This window comes from Lipophrys pholis (assembly GCF_963383615.2).
Source record: "Lipophrys pholis genome assembly, chromosome: 10".
Classification (NCBI taxonomy): Eukaryota; Metazoa; Chordata; class Actinopteri; order Blenniiformes; family Blenniidae; genus Lipophrys; species Lipophrys pholis.
In genome coordinates this window covers 6209231-6231789 of record NC_137640.1, presented here as the reverse complement: position 1 = coordinate 6231789, position 22559 = coordinate 6209231, and the positions used below count along the sequence as shown (strand labels likewise).

At 43.2% G+C, this 22559-nt stretch overlaps 2 protein-coding genes across 3 annotated transcripts; both read left to right on the top strand.

Annotated features, from left to right (window-relative positions):
- The first annotated feature begins 525 nt into the window (after positions 1-525).
- On the top strand, positions 526-12960 carry stil (STIL centriolar assembly protein). Its single transcript, XM_080473064.1, has 17 exons — positions 526-707; positions 1505-1612; positions 3088-3203; positions 3280-3470; positions 4557-4798; positions 4887-4970; positions 5822-5908; positions 6632-6773; positions 6873-6973; positions 7078-7186; positions 7772-8067; positions 8539-8755; positions 9392-9491; positions 9910-10099; positions 10509-10599; positions 10889-11214; positions 11843-12960. Exons 1-17 carry the CDS (start codon positions 628-630, stop codon positions 12408-12410), a joined length of 3048 nt encoding a protein of 1015 aa, XP_080329190.1. The 5' UTR covers positions 526-627; the 3' UTR covers positions 12411-12960.
- Positions 12961-13537: 577 nt separating this feature from the next.
- Positions 13538-22320, top strand: serpinc1 (serpin peptidase inhibitor, clade C (antithrombin), member 1). Of its 2 annotated transcripts, none has more exons than XM_080472883.1 (8): positions 13538-13829; positions 15272-15674; positions 16164-16379; positions 16595-16732; positions 18244-18462; positions 19427-19601; positions 20112-20176; positions 21076-21967. In XM_080472883.1, the coding sequence occupies exons 1-8, from the start codon at positions 13639-13641 to the stop codon at positions 21250-21252; spliced, it is 1584 nt and encodes a 527-aa protein (XP_080329009.1). In that variant the 5' UTR covers positions 13538-13638; the 3' UTR covers positions 21253-21967. The 2 variants fall into 2 exon arrangements, with proteins under 2 accessions (XP_080329009.1, XP_080329010.1); XM_080472884.1 differs by having other exon boundaries at positions 13580-13829; positions 15308-15674; positions 21076-22320.
- Positions 22321-22559: the final 239 nt, after the last annotated feature.

Genomic DNA, 22559 nt, shown 5'->3' with positions numbered 1-22559 from the left:
TTGTCATAATGTAGATATTAGTGGTCTGTTCTCATTTTGCTGTTGTGTGTGACATTTTGTTGTGACTTTTCTGTCTCTTTTATATATTTTTAACATTGTCCTGATTATTGCTTCTCGTATTGTATTTGATTTCAAGTGAAGCCTGCTCTGTGGTACTTTTAAAAACAAGCACTAGAGGCACTAACGAGCCGCTAGTGCGCTTTTTGTATCCGCTGACATCACGAGGAAAAAGGGTTGGAGCTCCAGGCACGGGTAGCGAACTGGCACGCCATTGGCCAGTCGTTCCATGGCGGCGCTTCCTATTGGCTGATAGAGTCGCCCCGCCACTCGGGTCCAAACAGCGCCACAATCAAACAACATCCATTGAAGCTGTGTTTTCCTTACTGATTGTGTTAAAAGTTCCAAAACGCCGGAAGACCAGAGTTAATTAACCAAAACGCGTCTTTTGTCAAGTCTTCATCACCTCCAAGCGGGAAAGACCGGAGTTTGAGTCACGTCGGGAGCTAATGCGGCCCGGGCGCGAGGCTAACGCGGCTAGTTACCGTTAGCAGATGTGATTAAAGCACCCGCGGTGTTTCCTGCGTCTCGTACCCGTTTCGGGTATTCGTTCTGTCGGGTTCGGCAGGGATGAGCTTCCCGGTGAATCTCCGTGCTCTGCCGAGTGGGGTTCTAGAGGAGATTTTCACCCCCGAAAACATGAGAGGAAGGTCAGTTTCCTGTTGATTAACTTCAGCTGGGTGTGGACGGAGGAGGGTTGGAAGCTGTCGCCGTCTGTTGTGTTTTTGTTGTTGCTTTTTGTATTCTATTGTGGTCATGCTTTGCTTCTACTCGTTTTGCGTGAGTGCGTGAAAATGTGCAAAAATCTCATCGTTTTTAGCCTTTTTGTTTGTATTGTCGGGATCATAGAGATAATTCTATTTTCTCTTTTCTTGTCAATATTTTCACAATTGCTATTTTGATTATTTTATTTTTGTTTGGGTGTTTTCATCGTAGAGTGTATTACTCGTGGTTGTCATATGTGTGTTTACTGTTGTGAATGTTTTTTTAATTCATTTTATCGTTGTGGTTCTTTTTGTCATGTTTTTGGATACACATCAATTTGTGTCAAATTAGCATATCTTTCTTTTAAACTCTATTAAATAATTTCATAGTCAGACCTGTTTTAAATATTTTGGTTGATTCTTGTTATTTATTTAGAGCAATGTGTATTTGAAGTATATATTTTACTGAAGCGCACCACAAATGTATTCAGACATTTGTATATTCATATACACAAGAAAACAGTCAGTAACACTGTACTGCCAATGAAATTCAGACTTTGTGAGTGAGTTATAATATTCACATTCAGAGCCCTAAATCTAAGTTAACAGAAGAATAAATACAATGTGCTTTCAAGAAGAAACCCCCATGTGTCACCTTTTCTTTTGTATTCATTTAGAAAAAAAAAAGATATATATTTGCAGGACCTTTGTTTATTTATTAAATTGTTGTTGTTTGGTTGCAGAACCTCTGTGAGCTCTCTCACGCCGCTGAGTTTCCCCAAATCCAGATCAGCACTGTGGGACGGCACCCCAACAGGAGAGATGCTGCGCCTCCATCTCTGCTCGCACAGGTAAGCGCACGACGATTCTGGACACCGTCATATAATCTGTTTTACAGTTTACGTGTTTGTTTCCATGTGTGAATGTCTTCAGGTGTAGATGCTGCTGAAGATTAGAGTATTAGTATTCAGTCGCGTGGTTTCACAGCAGGAACATTTGTCATAAAATATAATCTGGAATTATTTCTAAATTTGGTTCTAGAAGGTGTAATAAAACATTTTTAATGAGGTTGGATGAGATGCTGAGTTTTTCTTGAAGACCACCTAAAGGACAACTGTGAGAATAGTTTGACTGATGTTGACCTTTAGTAGCTGTTTATACCCGTGTTTAGAAAAGTTCTCTCTCTCTCTTAATCCCTCCGTTCTGCTATTCAGTTTACACAACATTTTCAAGTGTAAACGATAAACCTGCGTTGTGTTTTGGTCGTTTGTTTACACAACAGCAACAGTGGAAGTCATTAATGTTATTTTTATTTTTTGGGGGAAATAGCTTCCAGAGTAAAATGTTTTCAAAACATCCTTGCCCCCCTGTAAATATTGAAAATACCACTTTTCTAAAATACAGAGTAGTGCACTAACCTCTGCAGTCAACAAGTACACTGTAGATCAACAAGAATCATAATGACAGATTTTGGATAGAGTTGTATATGTTTCTCACTCTTGAATTTAACAGTGCTTATTCAAGTGTACAATTATTTACTACACCATCATCTGGATCAGTGGGCGACATTTCTTACACAAGCTACTGAGTGGGCCGATACAAAGATTGACGGCTAAAAGCAGCTTGAATGATCACTTGGTACTGTTTTTTGCAGGCGTATGTGTGCAGGTGCTTTACAAAACCATTTATAGTAACAAAACATGCCTGGGACCAGGTAAAAAGCCACAGAGAGAAAAAAAGAAATGCAACAAAAGAGAAACAAAAGAATAATATAAAAATACACACATGAACAGTATTTACAGTACAATGGTACTCAATTGCCCCCAGGTAGAAAATAGGTATTGCACAAGGAGAATTTAATGTTATTGTACAGTTCTAGTGATGATAATGATGGTGATGATGATGGGCAGTAACTGTTATTTCATCCCAGCTTCTGTCCTGATCATGGATGTCGTCTCTGTATTATTACTATTATTATTATGGTTTCTATCATTCAATTAATTAATTCAGCCTAAATCTTCGACACTCTTCTCACTATTTACTCGTCTGGAACCAAATTGTGAGTTTTCTTTTAATAAGCTCTTATCCTGAACTTAACCTGCTCTGGGCGGGTTATGGGTGTAACATGTGTTACCATGGCAACCAACCTCAATCAGGTAGCCACTGTTGTGCCAAGCAAGCTAACTCGGAAGTTTTGAATCTGAATCTGTGATATTGTTGACGTTAGAGGGTTGTTTGTCTATGCGTTGTCATTTTTAACTGTGTGCCTGAGTGTCTGCAGGATGCCTTCATTGTTGTTGTTTACAGAAGATGTTTGTTTGTGCAGGGGGCCCCAGTTGGTGCTGTCCGAGAAAGCCCTGCGCCTGGCGCAGCGTCACGCCCGTCACAACAAGCAGCCCCGCGTCCTCTGCTTCTTCCTGGGATCCGTGTCAGTCGACTCAGGTCAGAGCTCGCCTCCGCCTCATCCTGCTCTTCTGTTGGTCCAGAGCGTTTTACCTGAACTGTGTCTGTGCTCCAGATGAGGGGGGCATCACTGTGACCCTGGACCGATTCGACCCGGGTCGGGACCAGGCCGGATCCTCTGGCCGTGTTCCCTCTGCACTGCTGCCCGGAGATGTCCTGGTCCCCTGCTGGTTCTCTCTTCAGAGTGAGACGAAGCCTGAAGACGCCGTCGTCCAGTCGGAGGCTGAATTCCAACACTGCTTCAAGGTGAGTCTCGCAGGCCAGAGGACGACGGCTCAGCTGAACCAGAACAAAAACGGGATCCTTGTGGTCTCGTGGTGTGATTGTAGAAAAAAACTTGCTCAACAATTAACTTCTCGATCATAATGAACATTTTTTTAAAGATGCGTCTGAATTTGACAACAACTTGAAATGATCAGTCATTATTTTAATCACAGAGCCACTAAAGTGTTACAAGTACTAAAAACTTACCGAAACCTTCATCTTATTGTTGTTTTTACTCCTTCATATTTATGCGTCCAGTTGTTAATAAAAGAGAGATGCGAGGAAATGGCTGCATGCTGAACTGTTGGTGTTCAGATGAACTCCAGTAACTTGAGGAGCGTCTGATCATCATTCGCTTAAATAATTCTCGTTGAGTAATGGGATTACCTTGCCTCCTCGTGTACAACCATGTTTGTTGTCATGGCAACCTCTCACTCGTGTCACCAACAGCTGACGTAGGTCAACTGCATGTGTCTCCCTGCATGGTTGAAGTTTGTTCCATGTTTTTTTTTTTTGTAATTCAAAGTTTTATTCGATTTTTTCATTTATATAATAACAAATAAGCAAAACAAGTCGGCTTTGTAAACTGAACAAGAAAAACAAAACATTAAAGAAAGTCAGCAAATACTTCAATTTGTAAAATCTTATACCCTTATTTATTTTTACTCCATTCTCTTTTGCTTGTTTGTTTTAAACATATTTGCTCTTCATTGACCCCGATCACACACTGCTTCCAGAGGGCAAAGGAATAAGAGTAGGTAGAGCTGGGTTTTAAATTGTTCATTCAGAAAAAAAAACTTTTAAGAAATTTGTGAGACAACGGTGACGTTACAATACAAATAGTTGGATGTTGTTTTGTTATATTTGTTTAAGTTTACATACTGATAAATAAACATGCTAAATTGAAACATTTTGAGATTTAATTATTAAACAAATTACATCAACATTTATTACCACATAAACGCCCACAAAAGTACAGAACATTGATATCGTTGAGCACCGATGCCGGTTCAAATGTGAACGTTTCCCGCCCCTCGTGGAATGATGCCTCCTTCCTCTGTGCTTCAGGCGTTGCAGCAGTTTCTGTGCAGCAGACAGACTTTGGACCTGTGTCAGCTGATAAAGGTCAAAGGTCAGGTGTCCTGCTCTCAGCGGCTCGATGCCGCCGAGTTCAGCCTCTGCTGGTCGGCCGTGTGTCCGTCCGTCGGTGTGGACGTGCAGTCGGTCCGAGCCGTTCCCATCATCCCCACCGCCCTGCTGAGGAGTCTGACCAGCGTCAGCCGGCATCAGGCCGCCGGCCGGCAGAGAGGGTGAGGAGGTTGTGGTGCTGCTGCTGCTGCTGCTGCTGCTGCTGCTACGATGTGTGGCGTGTTACTCACTGCTGTGTCACTGTTGCAGCTTCCTGACCATGGATCAGAGCAGGAAGCTGCTCCTGCTGCTGGAGTCGGACCCCAAAGCCTCCAAGATGCCGCTGGTTGGACTGTGAGTATCACTCTGTGGACATACATACTGCAGTTCTCCCTCCAACACGACATGTTTTTATAGGATTAGTAAGTATTGGAGAATAAAATGAATAAGAAAACTACGATAAACATGTTTGAAATATCTGGAAACCAGTTTAAGTCGGTTAGAATCCAGTTTGAAGCAGCCAGACACGACTTTAAACTTGAAACCATAAAAACAAGTCAAAAGTCAATTTAAAGCAACCAAAAAATCTAATTAAACCAGTAAGAACCCAATTAATAACTACTTTAAACTAATCTTAACCAGTTTGAACCACAAAATGCAAAGAACCTATTGTGATCCAGTCGGAATAACATTCAGAGTATCCCACTGCGTCAGAGACGACTCTCCGGCCAGTTGGAAACCCGTCGTTAACGCAAGTTTATTTGTAAAGTACTGTTCATACAGACGGCAATTCAAAGTGCTTCACAGAGAAAAAGAAATACATAAAATTACATTAAAATCATACAAATAAAACAAGATATTAAAGTAAAAGCCTCTTTAACCAGTTGAAAAAAACAAAGACAAAGCTCTTTGGCGATCCTCGGGGAATTATTTGTTTTGAAGTAGAACTCTTGATTCCTTTGAATTTAAAAACGGATCACGACGTGAAGATAGAATTGTTCAGATATTTGATTTAATTACAAGCATGTTTTCAGGCCGTCCACTGGTTTTGATCACCGTGTTTACCTGCTGAACAACATCTGGAGATATAATCTCTTTCTCTGCTCGGCAGAAAAACCCAGACCTGGATTAGAATAGATGAAGCTCGAATACTTTCACAGGTCTCACTTGGTTTCTGTCCCAATGTTTGTGTGTTTGTGCGACAGCTGGCTGAGTGGAGTGACTCGCGTCTCCAGCCCTCAGGTGTGGGCCTGTTGCCTGAGGTTCCTGTTCAGCACCTCGCTGCAGGACAGGTAAGAGCTCAGACACTGAATGGATTTGTTCTTTACTCACATTTCCCTCCAACACATGGCATCAAGCACAAACTACCAACTTGTTACCGTTTGGGGAAGCGGTGAGTTTACCGACTCTTGAGTATCTTGAGATAAATTACCATCATGCAGAGTCCTTAGAAAGCTACGCCAACATGTACTGACTGCTGCTGACACTCGTCACAGTTACTGTGGTTTCGGGTCTCGACTGATTCTGCTCACACAGGAAAGGAAGCAAACCTTTCCGAACTGAAACTCGTATAGACGCCTGCTAGTGCCGACGTTATCTTCTTTCATGTTGCTGTGGAGTTATTCAGGATTAATGAAGCCTTCTTCATTCACTAAACTTGTGCTTTGGCAAACACTGAAGCTAAACGGCTGCACAGTTAAACTGGAGCTTAAGTGTTTAGTTTTTTAACTCTTCAACTAAAGTCAGAAGTTAAAAGCTCACAGACACTTCAGTCATGGCAACAATGCGTTGTTTTTTTAATGAGTTGCTTTAATGTTGGTGGTAAAACTAGTGGAGGTCCAGTGATGTTTTTTGAAACCTGTTATTCACAACTCTAATTGTCCAGACATCACTTGTGATGTCGTCTCGACGTCAGAGGATGTTTTGTTGATGTTTTTGAGGTTGACGGTTCTTCTGAGGCGAGAGATCGTGTCAAATGACTGAAACTCGGTTCTTGTCTCTTGGTTCCGTTTCAGGGTGTTTTCAGAAAGCGGCTCCTTTCTGCTCGTCCTCTTCGCCTCCACTCACAGAGTTCCTCAGTTCTTCCAGTGTCGAGGACCCGGACCGCAGTTGGACTACCAGCTGCTGAGTGCATCCCAGTTCATCACTCTGTACCAGGTGAGTCCTCCTCCTCCTCCTCCTGCTGTTATTTCACACGCCTTTGTGTCCCCCCCCCCCCCCCCCCGAGTGTCTTGATGAGCTGTGTGTGCTCAGCAGGTGGCGCCGGTGGACGGTCGGACTCTGCAGTGCGAGCTGGGCTCAGAAAGTCGCGGCAGACAGTCGGAGGTCTTCAGAGAAGCTCGGCTCTCCTTCAGCAGGTACAGATAAAAATACTCCAGTGTATCAAATCAAGGGGATTCAGTGGAGTTCTAACATGTTGACAAAGCAGCAGACTGTTAATCCGGGGGTTGTCTGTCCTCAGTGCTCCCGCGCCTGCTGCCGGCCTCTCCATCAGCGATCAGGACTCTGGAGTCGAGGATGAAGACCTGTCTCCTCGTCCGTCCCCGAGTCCTCACCCTCCGGCTCAGCAGGTCCGTCCTGATCGTCACGCGGTCTGTTGGTTCAAATTAAAAACCTTACCACGCTACTCGGCGTTGACTTTCAGGGATGAACGTGAGGGTTTCCTGTCGGCGGGTCAGAGATTTGATGTTCAGGTAGAAGATATAGAACTTCAGACCAAACATGGTTTCCAGCATCAGGAAACTCGTCACTGTACAACAAGGATTTTATCAGAGGTTGAAAATATGAATGGGATGAGGAATCCATGAAAAAAGTTTGATGAAGAACAAGCAAAACTGCTTAAAAACCATAAAAATAGTTTAAGTTGAACTCGTCTAATGCGAGAACATCCTCAGAACCTTTTTCTCCTCTTCATCCTCCATCACCTCTTTACTTGGTTGTTTTACTCTGCCACTCTTTCTCCTCTGCTCCTCCTCTTCTACCTCTAATTCCTCCTTCTCCTCCTCCTCCCCCCTCCATCCAATTCATCTCTTCTACTTCTTTTTTCTCCTCTGTGCCTGCGACTTCTGCTCCTCCACTTTTCACTACTTTTTTTTCTCTGCACCTCCCCCGCTCCTCCTCCTCCTTTAGTCACGTTGGTGTTTTTCTCGTTTCAGGCTCGCAGAGTTCAGCCCTCCGTTCCCGAACTCTCTCTGTTGATTGACGGCAGCTTCTCCACCAATCACAATGGCCAGCTTGACTCCGCCCACGAGCCTTCTCTTCCTCCTGCTCCAACAGGTGACACAAAGAAGACTGCTCCTCCATCTGGAACAACCACCACCAGTTCACCAGCCCTCAGAAATCCACTGCACCTCCACAGCACCCCGAACTCCAACCTGCAGCAGCCCTGTAACTGCTGCTGCTCCAACACCTGCAGCTCCATCGCTCCCTCGCCGCAGCTCCTCCTCCTCCAGCACCCTGCTCCTCATGCCACCTCAGATCATCATACTCCTCCATCCAACCTCTGCACTGCTCCCCCTCCTCCCTCACAAAGTCTTTCTCCTCCTAAGCCTTCCTTACTTTACCAGACTCCTCCACCTTCAGATCTCCACACTGCACCTCCTCTCTCCTCACAACACCAGATCCTTCCTCCCGCCTCAGCTCTTTATAGTTCTCCTCTACCTCCATCTAACCTACACATTGCTGCTCCTGCTTTCTCACATCATCTTCCTCCTCCGTCATCCCTTCACACGTCTATTCTTCCTGCTAACAGTCTTCCTCCTCTACCTTCCTTTCTCCACCAGACTCCTCCTGCCTCTTCTAATCAGAATTCTGCTGGTAGCAATCCCCCTCCTCCTCCTGTCTCCTCCCAACAACTAGTTTCTCCTTTTTTAATTCCCCCCTCTCCCCCAGCCCACTGTCACGCTCCATCCTGCCCCTGCAGATTTCACCCTCCGCCCTCTACTCCTCTCCCCCGGTATATCGACTCCCCTTGTCCTCACCCGGGAGACGCAGCAGATCCTGTAACTCCCCCCTGGCTCCCCCGTCCCCCCTGTGGTGAGAAAAAATGCTGCGATCATGCACCCGGAGGAGCCATACCCTCAGACGCCTACCTGCTCCTCCTTCACCAGGACCGCCAGCTGCGCCTCCTACAGGCTCAGGTAGGAAACGACAGCTGTTTCTGCTGATGGAGGTGCTGCGGTTTCCAGTTATAGAACCACCGTGCTGTCATGACGATATGTTCAATGTTGCATATTTTGTAAGAACGGATGGTTGCAGCATATTGAGGTACATTACACATTTCCAGCTTATTAAAACATTTAATCTTTGTAAATAAGCCCAATACCCCCCGGCCCACACTTTAACACCCCAGAACACTTTAGGTTGTATAAAAGAAACAAAGCATTAAATCTGAGAGTGTCATCAGAGTTCGCTTGCTGCCCATGTGGGCAAATATACATAAACATGCACACGGTGATGAGCTGAAATTTATTCTCTGGTCATCTCGGTGAATATTTTATCTTTTGAAACTCACTAGAATTTGCCAGGTTGCTCATCCAGACGTTGTGGGAGAGTTTTGCTGATTTCCAGACATCATCCAATGAAATGGCGTTTGCCCTTTATTTTTAATAGGATTTTTGATGCCAAGGCTCGCCGCCATAGCTTTCAATTTCAAGTTGTTGTGAAGCAGGTTCTGACAGCATTTTCAATGTCACACTCCCAGAATGACATGGGAGTGTTGTTTTTTTTAACCCTGTAAATACTCTGATCAGCACTGTAATCTGTTTCCTCTGCAGGTTCAGATGCTGTTGGAGACTCAGAAGAAGCTTCAGTCATCGAACCAGCAGGTTGATACGCAGACGTCAAAGAGCACGACGAGCGTCGCCGTGGAGACGGGTGAGAGGACAGGGGACACGGCCATGTTATATTACGTTTTTGTGTTTGTGTTGTTTATGTACATTACAGTGTTGTTTTCATATTGAGTGGCATTTGTGTACAATAAAGTGAATATCTGGATGTTTTGGTCTCAATTAGTGGTTGAGTCACTGTCTCTATTTACATTGTTCACTCTATTGTTTACATCTCTTGATCTATTGTTTACATCTTCTGCTGTGTTGTTTACACGTGCGTGCGTGCGTGTGTGTGTGTCACCTTTCTTTCCACTGTGTACATCGCTCACTCTATTGTTGAATTCTCTCTCTGTTTATCTCTCGACTTGTTTACTTTTCTCGCTGTGTTGTTTTCCTAGCTCTCTCTCTCTCTGCTCATGTCGCTCTTTATTGTTTACATGTTTACTTCTTTATATTGTGTTCAGGTGCGAGTCTCTTCTGGGGAAATCCGGTACCAAACGTCCCCCATCAGGACGTCCACGGTCCTGCTCCTCCCTCCTCCCTTAAGCCTCCCCCCTCCTCACCCCAGGACCTGGCCGTCATGCAGTCGGTGGGCGGGGCTGGTGACATCGCCGCCGATCAGGTGACTCCTCAGTCGACCTCTGACCCTCACAGGTGAGCTCCACTGTTTAGAATAGTTTTTATGATGACAAGCAGGTGTTTCTTCTTTTATTCTGTCTAAGAAAATATATTTTTTAAGCAAGATTGAAATGCAAATATATCTGTACACTAGTTTGCAATTTTTTATTTATTTCTTGGTGTTTTATTTTTTGCCTGTTTATTGTCTGTCATTTTGCTGTTACTAATTTACATGTTTATTTTGGTTTTTGGGTGGCTTATTTTGTTGAGTGAACACACAAAAGAAATGCTATTAACAGACAATGAAACTTCTTAATGCACATCTGTTAAGTCTTTGGTAATAACCCTCTTCCTATTGACTCGTTAGTTTTGTGCAAGATTGAAAGAAAATGGAGCTTTTCTATCTTTAATGTTTCTGAGTCAAGCTGTCGTCTTTGTGTTTCAGCCTCAGCGGTCTGCAGAGTCCCGTCCTGGGGGAAAGCGTCAGCATGTACCGGCCTGCGGACCAACAGCAGAGCTTCTACCAGAACCTCATGGTAACGACACTTACTGTAAAGAATTCAACACGACAGGTGTAAATACTGCAGTGACGTAAGCATCCATTCTGACTTGCACTCATTGATAACGCAAAAAAACAAGTCAGAACCAGGTTTGTCAACGTTCATTGTCGGTAACTCTATTCTTGTAATGTACTCTACTCTCATGAGGATGTGTGACTATAAATTCAATCTTTTGTCTGGCAGCTTTAAATGTGTAAAAGTGTTAAATGACTTGGCAGCGTGAGTGAGAAGCTGTGTGCAGATCCTCTTTTCCTCGTGTCCTCAGACGCAGCTCACCAGTCGTCTGCAGGAGTCAGGCAGCCAGCAGGAGGCGCCGCAGGAGGAGTCCAGGAGGATGAGCGTGTCTGCAGCCTCTGAAGCCTCCCTCTCCACCTCCACCACCTCCTCCTCCTCCTCCTCCGCCTCCGCCTCGTCTGCGTCCAGGAGGAAGCAGCAGCAGCAGCAGCAGCAGCGGCGGCGGCGGCGGAGTGCAGCAGGAGACCCGGTGGTCAGCGCCACGCTGAGTCGGCTGCAGCAGCTCGGAGTCCAGGTGAACCAGGACGAGCTGACCGAGTCCGACCGGAGCCGAGTCAAAGCTGTGGAGAGCGCCAGGTACCAAATTGACTCGCCCAAACTCGAAATTGTCCCGCCAGACTACAACTGGGTTATCTGATCTCGTATGGACTCGCCGCGTCACTCATGAATTTAAATCCATTTCTCTGAAGCCGCTCGTGGGAAAAACAAGTCAACAAGCGACTAACCTGAGGTCGGCATCGCCCACCTGGGCTCAAACCAACTCCAGCAGCAGCGTTTTGAATCAACTGATAGATTTTTTTAATAGGGAAGTCCAGTGAAGACGGCGTTACAGTCGACAAATCCATGAATCAACTTCTAGACATCCTGCTGAGACATCAGTCCTTTAACCCTGGCTAGATTCTCCAGATCATATTAATCTGTTTTATTAATACTGGTTCAGTTCATGATCAGCTGTTAATCCTCTATCTCTAAAAAAAACCCAGCACTTTAGTTTGATCTTTGTTGATCGGAGGAAACTTTTGGCACATCCAGAGGTCGACCGGCTCTCGACTCCCACTCAGTGTTTGTACTGGAGAGAGAGCGAGGGAGAGAGAGTCACGTCAATCTGAGTAGTTGTAACACATCTTATGGTCTCAAATCTGAGCCAGTGGGAGCATGTGGATGTTAAACAGAAGTGACCCTCCCCTTGTGTTCTTGTCACCAGCACGCTGGCGAGCATCGACCCGGCGGCGGCCGTGTCCAGACTGAGCGTGTCGAAACCCATGGCGAGCATGGTCCTGTCGGGCGGCAGCGTGGATCTGAGCCTGGAGGCCAACGCCATCGCTCTGCGCTACCTGAGCGACTCGCAGCTCAGCAGGCTGTCGGTGGGAGGCCCCGCCCACCTGCACGGCCCCACCCCATCCGGTGACTCTGTGCTGTCGCCTAGCAACATGTCTCTGGCCACCAGGAGGTATATGAGGAGGTACGGTCTGATCGAGGAGGAGGAGGAGGAGGAAGATGTCAGCGAGGATGAAAAGGAGCAGAGGGAGGTCGGCGGTCAGGAGGCGACTGCTCGCCAGCCGCTGACTGACACGCTCAACGTCAAGCTCCTCCCACAGAGTCAGCTGATCCGCGACCTGCGGCCCAAAATGCAGCTTTTAGCCGGCGGCGACAAGGAGAACCGATCCGGCATGCGGCCTGATTTAATGAGAGCGAGCAGCCGGGAGACCGAGGGGTCAGTGGGAAACATCCTGGACCTGAGTCGCCTCCGGCAGCTCCCCAAACTGTTTTGAGCCTCGGAAAACCAGACCCATACAAAGAAAACTACTTCCTGGAGCGGACACGCCTGCAGGGAGACGCCTCACACCAGCTATAGGTTACACGGACTCTGCTGCAGCAGCGTGAAGCCGCTTGACTGGTTTTACAGTTTCTGACGTCTTAAATGATCTAAAGTCTCCCGAAAAACTTAGGAACTCACATTTAAAATCTGCTTTTTTTTTTTTAACAAGCACTAACCTGATCAAACCGGCTTCGCCAAAAACCTGACGTCTTCGTTCTAACAGAAGTTTACTATGAATTTAAATCTGAGCGAATCTGCTGTGGTGGAGGAGCTCAGAAAGGAAAACCAGCTCCTGGTTTTTAATGGTCCTACTTGCTCTTACAGGAAGTCCTGAAACTGCTTTGAAATATTAATGTTTTTAAGCTGCCTTTTTTTTTTTTAAGCTTCTCTCAGAGGTTTGAGTGTGTTTATGAAACACTTACTTTTTCCTTTTTGTAAAATATCTTTTGCACTTTTTTTGTTTTTATATTTATGATTTCCTGAATAAAATTTTACCTAAAAGTTATAAAAAAGTTTGTGGAAGTTTTTGGTGGGAAAGAAAATACGCATTTTATCTTTTATTCACCAGAATTTGGTTTTTTTTCTGAGACGGTTCACTGAGCATGTTGTAATGTACTTTTGTGACCACCAGATGGCAGACAATGCTCACAAATTAGACTTAAAAACTTGACGCGAAAGTAATTAACGTTCCATGGGCCCAAAAAAAAAGCGAGTTTGGCGTTTAATGTTTCAGTTAAATTTGCATAAATGCCTTCATGAAAAACAAATACATTTTTGCTCTTAATTTACCCTGAAGTTTGTGTACAGTGTATTCCTAAATCTGTTAAAATAATTAAAAAAAAATTACATTTAATGAAAATGTCAAGTTGAAATTCCTACTTAATTTATATTTTAGAGATATAGGATAAAAATACTTTATTAATCTCTGGGGGAAATTCTTGCAACATAGCGCCACACAGAAAACAGAATAAACAGCATAGAAGTTAAAATGCCAACATGACAGGATCAATTTAAATCAGTAATATTAGATGTCAATATTTGCAGGGATAAGCAGTGACTGGCGTTGGGGTAAAAGAAGGGGAGGGGGTAGATTGTTGACTATCTGCGACCTGCCAGTCGGATAGTCAACAAAATCTAAATCCAGATGTTGGTCCTACTAATGGCGACGGGTCCGAGTCCAGATGCGGGTCCTGTTTGCGGCGGCTGGTCCCGGTCCAGATGTTTCTGGGTATCGGGACGTGAGTCACATTGTTGACGAGCGGGTCGAAGTCTCAAAGGTCGGACAGTTGTTGCTGTTGCTCTGCGGGACAGTGACCTCGAGTCAAACCAGAGTGGTGTCGCCGTCTGAAGGCTCGTCGTTCCACCTGCTCAGGTAACCACTTTTATGATCATTAAGTCACTTTGTCTCTTTAAACTTCTCTCGTCTCTGTTCCTCTGAGGTCGTTTTGCTCTTCAAGGTATTTCGAAGCTTCATCAGTTTTGTTTTGTTGTCATTTTCTTCTTTTTTTAATCGTTTCCATCCTTTTGAAGTCATTTGTCTCTTTGAAGGTTTTTAATCTCTCATCAAATTATTTTTTGTGACCGTTTGTGCTTTTCTTTGTCTTTGTTTTTGTCTGTCATGGTTGTTTTTGTGGTAAAGTTCTGACTTTTTGACCTTGTAAAATCAATTTCTTTGTGTGCTTCTGCTCATTTTACCCTCCGACAACCTCGCATGTGTCTCTTTGATTATTTACTTTCTACGTTTGTCATCGTTTAGTGTAACTGTAAAACTTCTTTATCTTTATTACTTTCTGTGTTTGGTAGTTTTAGTTTTCTTCTTCATGTTTTTGTTCGTTTTGCTCATTTTGTTTTTTTTGTATTTTTTTTGTGGTTCTATTACTTTTTAAAGCAGTTCTATGCCTTTTTTTTTTTTAAAGTTTATTGTATCCCGGTGACTTTTGCAGTTGTTTTTGTTTCTATCCATAATCATCTGATATTTCTTTGTTGTCCTCCGGTGTCTTTTTAAATAAAATTTGTTACTTTGATTTGCATCACTGGTCCTTTTCAAGTTACTTAGTTTACTTTAAAACTCATTGCGTTGTTGTAAATCTTTCTCATCTTTTTATGCATACTTTTAAAATCTCAGGAGCGGTTCCACGCTGCCTTCTTGTTTTCTTTGTTGTAATTTTCTTTTTTCCTAACAAGTAATCTTGTGTGTCTCTGGTGGCGTTTTATACCTTCTGAAGTCATTTTTCTTTGTCTTTGTGATCAATTTGTCCTTTAATATCAAATTTGCATCTTTGTGGCCTTTTTGGGGGAATTCTCTCCTCATTTTGTGGATATTTATTTTTATTTCTGTCATTTTCAAGCTGTCCTGCATCTTTTTCAAGTTAATTTGTGTTATTTGTTTTTTTTAATTTTGTGAACAGTTACATCTTTTCGAATTCTTTCCATAATTACAGCCACTTTGGCTGTTTTGTACATTTTGAAGTTTATAAAACCATTTTTATTGCCATTTAATTTCTATTAAAATCCCTTCTTTATATATATATAAATATTTTTGAAATGGATTTTCCATCTTTGTGGTCATAAATGTGGTTATTCTTCCGAGTGAAGCTGTTTAGTTTGTCTTTGAAATGATTCCATCACTTTGTTGTTCTTTGTGTCCTTCTGGTTGGTTGTTGTGTTTTTTATTTCACCTTTTCAAAGTGATTCTCTGTCTCCTTGTAGTTGATTTGGTTTTCTTGTGGTACATTTCTAATTGTTTCCATCGTCTCAAACTTGATTTGTGTCTTTGTGGTTGTTTTTGTCTATTTGTTGCTGTTTGTTTCTTAGTCGTTGTGTCTCACCTGTGATGGGTCGTCTGTCCAGAATGAGGGTTGCTGATTGGCTGTTGTCCCTGGCCGTCCTGCCAGCGGTCTGTCTTGCTCTCCACCCGGACATCTGCAACGCAAAACCAAGGGACCTCTCTCTGGAGCCGCGCTGCATTTACCGAAGTCCCGACCCCGACCCCACCGAGGGTCCGATCGCAGACGTCGATTCCATCCCCGAGTCCACGAACCCTCGGGTGTGGGAGCTGTCGAAGGCCAACGGGCGCTTCGCTCTGTCGCTCTACAAACAGCTGGCGCTCAGCAGGACGCCCGATTCCAACATCTTCCTGTCGCCCCTCAGCGTGTCCACGGCCTTCGCCATGACCAAACTCGGCGCGTGCGACCAGACGCTGGAGCAGATCATGAAGGTGAGAAGAAGACTGAACTGAACTGAACAGTCATACTCCGAGAAGAAGCTGTTGAACTCGCAGGCCACGCCCCCTCACGTCTGTGAAGCGGCGTTTTAACTTTTCAACTGCACGGCTTATTTCTTGCTTCCGATGTTTTCAGAAATACATTTCGCTGAACTGTTTCGGTAATAAAGGAGAAAGTTTGTGTCTGAGTCGCCATGTTGGTCCGGTTTTAACTGCGGGAGCTGAGTGATGCGTTCAGGTGCATCACGTAAAGCCGAGCTGCGGGGCTCACACAGTCGCGATGTTACAAGCTAAATATGATTAAAATATGACTGATGGTCATTAGCGAGTTGGAACACGCATGCGTGGCAGTGCAGAAGTTTCGGCAGTGCGGCACCGACCGAAGAAAATGACGCCATTCTGTTCGGCAGGACCCGGCAGTGCCAAACTTTCTTCTTGTTCTTATGAAGTACGAATTGGCTTTAAACGCGTTTCTGTCTCCAGGTGTTCGAGTTCGACACCATCAAAGAGAAAACCTCGGATCAGGTCCACTTCTTCTTCGCCAAACTGAACTGCCGCTTGTACCGGAAGAAGGACGAGAACACCGAGCTCGTCTCCGCCAACCGTCTGTTCGGGGAGAAGTCCCTCGTCTTCAACGAGACGTACCAGAACATCAGCGAGACGGTTTACGGCACCAGACTGCAACCGCTCAACTTCAGGGTGAGAAAAACAAACAAGGTCATTTAAAGGTTTAGGTGACGAACGTCTGATGGACGCCATGTTGGGAAAGTGACTCTGCCGTCAGCCAATCAGGTGCTGATACTGGTTGCTATGGTGATTGGATTGGTTGAAGCTCTCCTGCGTCAGTCAAACTGGGAAGATTTACTCCCCCCCCCCAAAAAAAAAAGACAAAGAGATCCGTCTCTGTGCCGCAGGAACACGCCGAGGAGTCCCGGGTCATCATCAATGACTGGATCGCCAACAAGACGGAAAACAGGATCCGGGAGACGCTGCCGCCCGGAGTGCTGGACCCCACCACCGTGCTGGTCCTGGTCAACACCATCTACTTTAAGGTAGAGACACACGGCTCAGACCCGCAACTCTGAAGGGGCTTTTAAATAATAATGCGTGGGTTATATAGAGCGCTTTTCTGGACACTCAAAGATGCTTTACATTGCATTATTCATTCACTCCATACTGGATGGTGGAACGTTACGTATGCAGCCAATCTGCACCATCGGCCCCTCCGACCACCACCAACCACTCCCCCTGCACTCACCCAGGCTTCCTGGGGTTCCCTCACGGTCCCCCATCCAGGGACTGACCAGGCCCTACTTCGCTTAGCTTCCGAGATCTGACGAGATCGAGCATCCACAAGGTGGTATGGCCACAAATAAGAGCAGAACAAAACCACCTGTAACACCATGTTTGAGTAACTGGCCTTTAGCTTTGTTTCAACATCACTGAACCAACTAAACCTGAAATTCCTGGGTCTTCAAGGGTCTTGACTCCCACCAATCGTGGGCGTCCACTGTAGGGATTGAACCTGCGAGCTCTCTAGCCTCTAGGCCGCCACTGCCATGAAAGGCTGGGATTGAAATGTGCAACCTTGCGGTTGAGAGACCACCGCTCTACCGACTGAGCTGGTTCTCTGTATTTGACCCGTTGAGACCGGGAGCGGTGAGCTGCCAGTACTGGGGGTGCTGTGGGAATCGAACCGGCAACACTCAGCTTCTCTAACCTCTCAGCCACCACTGCTCAGATGTATTTAGGTTTTTTTCCCCCAATAGAAAATATATTATCTGAGAGGGATGATTATTGTTTATAGATTAAATTCTTTTGTTTCAACAATGTGTTTTATTTTTACAGATTTTTCATAATTTTGTGGGCAAATTATATTAAAAAATTGTTTTTAAAGAATGCATATTTCTACAGATTAATATTTCAGACAGCACACTATTATTTAAAATTTTACACATTAATATGTTTTGAATTATTCAAAGGATTTTCACTCAATAATTTTCTCAAATAACTGCAATTTCTTTCGTGGTGGCGTCTCAGGTAAAAGAACTGTTTGGGGACAAGGAGGATGATTATGAATTTGTAAATATTTTGTATATTTCTTTAAATAAGTGTAGCTGTTAACATTTTGTCTTTTACAAAAGAAAATTAGGTTTGTATTCCATGTTTGTTTGTGTGTGTGTGTGTGAATTATTAAATATGCTTTTGAATATTTTTGAGAGAAAATCTTTAAAAATTGGTTCAAACAAAAGATGCATTATTTTTGTTTTTTGACATTTTTAATCACGTCATATTGTGTCATGAGTTTATAAAAGTTATAAAAGTTTTTAGATGCTTATTATAACATTTGTTTTTTTTTTTACTTTTACCTGAAATGTGGATGTTTTGAACAACTTTTTAAATAATCGTTTGTTTATCATGCAAGAAAAGGAAATTATATTTTTCTTTAAATAAAATTACATTTTCTAGACGATTTCAGTTTTTTCCCCCCGACTGATATGTGATTGATAATTTTATTTCTCAAGGCATTTATTGTATTTTGAGACACGTTTGTGTGCTTCAGGGGCAATGGAAGAATAAATTCGACAAAGATAACGGCGCTGTGGCAGACTTCCACGTGAGCGCCGAGCGCCGCTGTCCGGTCTCCATGATGTACCAGGAGAGACACTTCCGGTACCGACACTTCCCCGACGACCAGGTGCAGGTCCTGGAGATGCCGTACAGCGGCGACGACATCACCATGGTGATGATCCTGCCCAGCAAAGACACGCCCCTCAGCAAGGTGAACGAAACAAAACACACCTGGAAAACACAACAGGCGGTCGTTCGACAATACCTCAAAGATCACAACGAAAACACAACAACTCGACAAGTATTTTGGAAGCTGAAAAAGACGGCAAAAACCACAACGGTCGGGAAACAAACCTACAACAACGACAGCAGCAAGACAACACAAAAACACACTTAAACGGGACACAACGAATAGGGAACAACAACAGTATTACAAAACGTCAAAAACAACAACACTGCATTCACTTCAACTACACAACAAAACTGCAACAAAAACACAGCAAACAATACTGCAACAACAACAAAACAAACACAGAAAAACACAAAACAAAACCCACAACTAAATAAACAAACAGAAAAACAATAACTAACAGTACAACAACACACCAAAAAGTACAATGACACAACAAAAACAAAAGCAAATCCACAACAAACAGTATGACGACGCAACAAAAACAAATAATCAGTATGACGATACAACAAAACTGAAACAGGACAAAAACACACAACAAAATAAACAAACAGAAAACAACAAAACAAACCAAACAGGACAACACAACAAAATAAACAAACAGAAAACAACAAAACAAACCAAACAGGACAACACAACAAAAGTACAAAGACACAACAAGAACAAAAACAAACCCACAACAAACAGTATGACAACAAAAAACAAATAATCAGTATGACGACACAACAAAACAGAAATACGGCAACAAGCAGTAAAGACACAACTCAAACAACAAAAAACAGCATCACAACAAAACAAAAACGACACCCAAAAACCCCAACAATCCAATGACAACAAAACTTTCGAAACAATCTAAAACACAACATAAGCATCATGTGTCAAAGGTTTAATAAACCCTTTTGGAACAATGTTTTATTGTGACTAACTGTGTGTGTGTGTGTGTGTGTGTGTGTGTGTGTGTGTGTGTGTGTGTGTGTGTGTGTAGGTGGAGGAGATGCTGGACCTGGGGAAGCTGAGCAACTGGATGGAGAAGATGAAGGAGACGGTGGTGTCGGTGCATCTGCCTCGGTTCAGGGTGGAGGACAGTTTCAGTCTGAAGGAGAAGCTTCAGTCGATGGGACTCAAAGATCTCTTCAGTGCAGAGAAAGCCAGCCTGCCAGGTGACACACACACACACACACACACACACACACACACACACACACACACACACCCTTGTGGGCGATACTGGTCTGAACAAAGAGCCCAAACAAAAAAAAAAACGTAGCCATTTTCAAACTCCAGATTTTCAGGTGAGTTTCAACTGAGTTCCACCACCAACATACATGTTTGAACAAGGAAAAATTTGATTTCCACATGATGACTCTTTTAAATGTATAAACAATAATATTTTCCTCTTTTTATTTTGTTTTTCAAAAAAAAACACAAAATCACTCATTCTTTATATACATAATCCCCCCCCCCCCCCCCCCAATAAGGACATAATCATCAATTATTTTCACACTATTCTGTAATTTTTCTCTTTGCATACAGAAAATGTTCTCTTTTTGTGGGTGTATTTGTATTTTAACATTTCAAGTGAGGACAGTGTTTATTTTGTGGCTATTGAATGGTGTGGTCATAGGTAGGTAAATAGAAACGTAAATATGTGGACTGGTTTTGTGTTTCAGGGATGTTGGAGGACGGCGGTGAAGGCATTTACATCTCAGACGCGTTCCACAAAGCTTTCCTGGAGGTCAGTCAGCTCAAGCCTCTCACAGCTGCTCAAAATACAACTTTATCATTTATCTCAAACAACCCCCACATTTCTTATTTCTACTTTTAATTTATATAGATATTTTGCACTTTATTTCAACATTTGTAAATAATTAATAATAAGTATACACAGTATTATATTATCATTTATATTAAATAATACATTTGATTTTTAATGCACTTTACATTTTAAAGAATGTTTTATATATTTGTCTATTCATATACATTGGCTTCACACATTTTCAAAAGACCATATTTGGCACATTTAATACTTTTTTATATGTATTTTTTGTAGTATTCTCAAATTTTATAAATGTTTTTGGTACTTTTGTTATCCTTCTTAGATATTTAAAAACACTGCTGATATTGGGGTATTAAATGCAAATATGTATTTGTAAAACATTTCTTAACATATTTAAGAAATCCCACCTTAAATCATTTTAACAACACTGTGTTGCATTTATATAAACTCTTAATTTACTTTTTGCAGTTGAATAATTCTCTATTTTATTAAGTTGCTGTGCATTTTAAGTCTCATCTCCACCTGTCCACATGCCGAAGTGTCCTTGAGCAAGACACTGAACCTCAAATTGCTCCCAGTGGATGGACTGAGCACCTTGCATGGCAACCGCCTCCACTGGGGCGTGAATGTGTGGAGGTTGGACGCTTAAGAAAATGTGTGTATTTCTGGACATTTTATAAATTCTTGAGGGACGTTTATATAAACGTCTGAACTGTCGACTAACTTTTAACACGTTAACCACTTTTAATCGGATGCTCCAGGTTAGCCGTGTGAATATCTTTCTCAGAGTATTTCCTGTGGCGTGCCCGCGTTGCGGCCGTTCTCTTGGGAGTGAAAACCTGCTTTCTGACCCTCAGGTGAACGAGGAGGGCAGCGAGGCGGCGGCCTCCACTGCCGTCATCGCCATCGGACGCTCCATCAACCTGAACCGCGAAGTGTTCGAGGCCAACCGGCCGTTCCTGCTGCTCATCAGGGAGTCCACCATCAACACGCTGCTGTTCATCGGCCGAGTGGCCGACCCCTGCAGCGAATAAAAAAAAAAAAAAAAAACTTCCTCTCGCACTTACTAGGAGCTAAACAAAAACCCTCATAAAATCTAGTCTGTTGACATGTTTAACGACCGTGTGACATAAAAATGTGGGACAATTATGCACTTTTCCTACAGCTTAAGTTTCCTTCTTTCTGGACGGTTGAATAAAATCTGTGGCGACTTAAAGGGGTCATATTATCCAGGTTTTCAACACTTTCACATGGTATCATTGGTCTTAAAACACTGTATTCAAAGTTTGTCCCAAATTCATCTTTTCCTTGATTTTCACCCATTTGAATATTGAATCATAGAAGCTGCATTCAGAATCTGCTGCGTCCGTGTGAGCTGGACTGGCTCCACCCACACATGCCCATCTTGGGAAGAGGAGAAAGCACTTCCTTACGTGGTGCCATGTGCCAGGGCAGAGCTGCCTGATTGTGGGAGGAGTCTACCTTGATAGGGATTGACTAAACCCCCGATGACACTATATAGGGTTTGATTTCTGATTCGCTCATTGGAGCAACACACTTTCAATCCAGCGTCAGAGACACTGAAAACTTTTAAAAATGATTCACGTTTTAAATTTCATAAAAACTTGAGCGAATCTCTGCATGTTGAAGTTTTTCAAACACACCTAATTTGAAATCCAGTTACTGTAGCCACATGACAAGCTGTTAGCATTAGCCACGACATTAAAACAGTTTTTTCTTTCACAAATTACTTTTGATGTTTTCATTTATTTTTTAGCCAAAGGATACAAAATCTTTATCCAACACATAAAATTTTCATAGGACATAGTTACTATTTAAAAAAAAAAAAAACACTTTAAATGTACGCTAATGCTAGTTATCATTTACATTAGCTAACGCAGACACAGACGTTTGACACTATTTAAAATGAAAAGAAACACTAGAATATAAAAATGGAAAATAATTTTGCACAAAAGTGGCATTACTAAGGTAGAATGTGAATCCCGACAGTAGCACTACATAAGGAAGTCTTGTTGCGGTTTAATTGCGAGGAAACGCAGGCACAAGAAAAAAAAAATAAAGAGGCGAGTCGCCGCTGTTGGACACTTAAAGTGCTTTATTTCCATTGAAGGAGATGCGACCTGTCAGATCTAGTGGTCATAGTGAAAGACGCTTCTTCACATTTTTTTTTCTAGACTAATCGACCTTTGGCCTCATTCCCTCCAGCACCCCCCCCCCCCCCCCTCCTTCTGTAGGCCCCGCCCCTCCACCAACAACAGAGACATGCAACATAAAAAGATTTTCACATAAAAACCTCTCAGGTTCGTCGACTACGGAACTC